The sequence below is a fragment of the Rhincodon typus genome, chromosome 48 (genome assembly GCF_021869965.1).
Source record: "Rhincodon typus isolate 14 chromosome 48, sRhiTyp1.1, whole genome shotgun sequence".
Taxonomy (NCBI): Eukaryota; Metazoa; Chordata; class Chondrichthyes; order Orectolobiformes; family Rhincodontidae; genus Rhincodon; species Rhincodon typus.
The window spans coordinates 5,532,091-5,534,646 of NC_063379.1; the positions used below are offsets into that span (position 1 = coordinate 5,532,091).

At 50.5% G+C, this 2,556-nt stretch overlaps 1 protein-coding gene across 1 annotated transcript in view; it reads right to left on the reverse strand.

The window, feature by feature from the left end:
* The window catches only part of ethe1 (ETHE1 persulfide dioxygenase), a 6,369-nt gene that overhangs the window by 3,236 nt on the left and 577 nt on the right, over positions 1–2,556 (reverse strand). The window contains exon 2 of the mRNA XM_048620782.1: positions 54–198. Coding sequence (XP_048476739.1) covers positions 54–198 — 145 coding nt within the window. The remainder of the gene's footprint in view (positions 1–53; positions 199–2,556) is intronic.

The window sequence follows — 2,556 nt, forward strand, 5'->3', positions numbered from 1 at the left end:
GTGGGGGGGGAGGTTGGATGGAGGTGGGGGTTGGGGTGGTGGTCAGATCTTACCAGCGTACAGGAGCTTGAGGCCCAGGTCCTGGATCAGACGCACATCACGGTCAGCTGTCTCCCTCACGGGGTCAATGACAACGGCCTCCCGGGTCTCAGCATCGGCTAACAGATACGTGTAGGTGCAGCTAACCTTCTCAAAGAGCTGTGTGAGAGAGAGAGAGAGAGACAGACAGACAGAAAGAGAGAGTGAGAAAGAAAGAAAGAGAGAGAGAAATTAGGAGACAAAAACTCTCTCACTCTGTCTTTTCCAATTCCTCAGATACTCTTCACTCTCCCTCCCAATACCCCACTCCCTCCTGATTTACCCCAATCGTTCACTAACCTCTCTCTGTTATCCCCTAATTTTCCCAGTTTGCCAAATCCACCCCTCACACACCTCAATTCCCCATCACCCCATTTGCCACAATTAAATCTCTCCCTATCTGCCCCGATTCCCCTTTTACCCCTCCCCCTCCCAATTCTCCTTTACCCTTCTTTCTCTTAAAAAAAGGAGAGAGATCGAGGGGTATAGGTACACAGCTCCTTCAAAGTGGGGTCACAGGTCGACAGGGCGGTGAAGATGGCTTTCATCAGTCAGAGCATTGAGGATAGGAGTTGGGACGTCTTATTGTAGCTGTACCAGGCCTTAGTGAGGCTGCATTTGGAGAACTGTGTGCAGTTCTGGTCACCCTGCAATAGAAAGGATACTATTAAACTAGAAAGAGTTCAGAAAAGATTTACTAGGATGGTACCCGGACTGGTGGGTTTGAGTTATAAGGAGAAGCTGGATAGGCTGGGACATTTTACCCTGGAGCGTTGGAGACTACGGGGTGACCTTACAGAGGTCTGTAAATTATGAGAGGCACAGGTGAGGTAAATAGACAACAGCTTTTCCCCAGGGTAGGGGAGTCTAAAACTAGAGGGCACAGGTTTAAGGCGAGAGGGGAGAGATACAAAAGGTCCAGAGGGGGCAGTTTTTTTTTCACACAGAGGGTGGGGAGTGTCTGGAATGGGTTGTCAGAGATAGTGGTGGAAGCAAGAGGCATTTTCTCAGTGAAGAAGCATTTAGACAGGTACATGGATGGGATAGGTACGGAGGGATATGGACCAAACACAGGCAAACAGGACTGTATTAAATTGTGAAAACTGGGTGGCATGGACAAGTTGGGCCGAAGGGCCTGTTTCCACACTGTAAACTTCGACCCCTCCCTCTGCTGATTTACCCAATTCCTCATTAAACCCTCGCTCTTTTTACTGTGAACAGTTTTGGGGCCCTGTATCTAAGGAAAGACAGACTGACATCAGGGACAGCCCAAAGAAGGTTCACTAGGCTGATCCCGGGGATGGAGGGACTGTCTGATGAGGAATGGGTTGTGGTAGGTTGGGCCCGAACTCGGTGGAGTTTAGGGGAGCGAGAGCCGACCTTAATGAAATATACAGGATTCTTGGGGGGGACCTGCTAGGGGACATGTGGAGAGGTTGTTCCTCCCCGCTGTGGGAGAGCCTAGGACCAGCGGGTGTAATCTCAGAATAAGGGGTCGCCCATTTGAGACAGAGATGAGGAGGAATTTCTTCTGTCAGAGGATAGTGAATCTGAGGAATTCTTTACTGCAGAGGGCTATCGGGGCTGGGTCACTCAGTCCATTCGAGGCTAAGAGAGACTCAGATTTTTAAATCAGGAAAGGAGTCGAGGGGAAAAGGCAGGGAAGTCAGTTGTGGAATGCCAGATCAGCCACAATCTTATCAAATAGTGGGACAGAATTGATGGGCTGAATGGCCTACTTCTGCTCTGACATTTTCAGACATATTCATCCCCTCCTAATTTACCCAGCTTTCTGTTTACCCTGATTCGCCATTAAACCCTCACTCCTGGTTGATTCCACTTCCCAAATACCCACTCTCTTCCCCAAAAAATACAGAAAATGCTGCAGAAACACAGCAGGTCTGGAGGGAGAAGCAAAGTTAGTGTTTGGGTCAGACATGACTTTCCTAAAGGAGTGCCCTAGAACTTCAGGCCACACTTCTCAGAAGTCATACCAGACTTGAAACATTAACTGTCTCTCTCTATCCACAGACAAGGTTCAGCAGAGTGCTCCCTTTCGGATTTCCAGCATCCACAGTATTTTCCTATGTTTTAACTGCTCCAAATAATTCCTTTTCCCAATTTGCCCCCATTTCCCTCTGAAGAAGGGTAATGCCCCAACCGCTGAAGGTTCCTTTCCTCCAGATGCTGCCCAGTCTGCTGTGTTCTTCCAGGCTCCTGTTTGTCTACCTTTGGATTCCAGCATCTGCTGTTTTCTTGTCTTTCCCCCTCCCCCATCTGTCCCCATCCCCCCCCTCGCCCAGCCCAAACCCCCTCCGCCTCCCCAGGTCTCCAAACCCTTTCCCCTCCCCACCCCACCCCACCCCACCCCACCCCAGGTCTCCTCAAGCCCCACCCCCAGCAGTCCCCAAAACCCTTCCCTCTTGCCCCAGCTCCTCCCCATCTGTCCCCAAGCCCCTCCCCAATTTCCACCCCTGT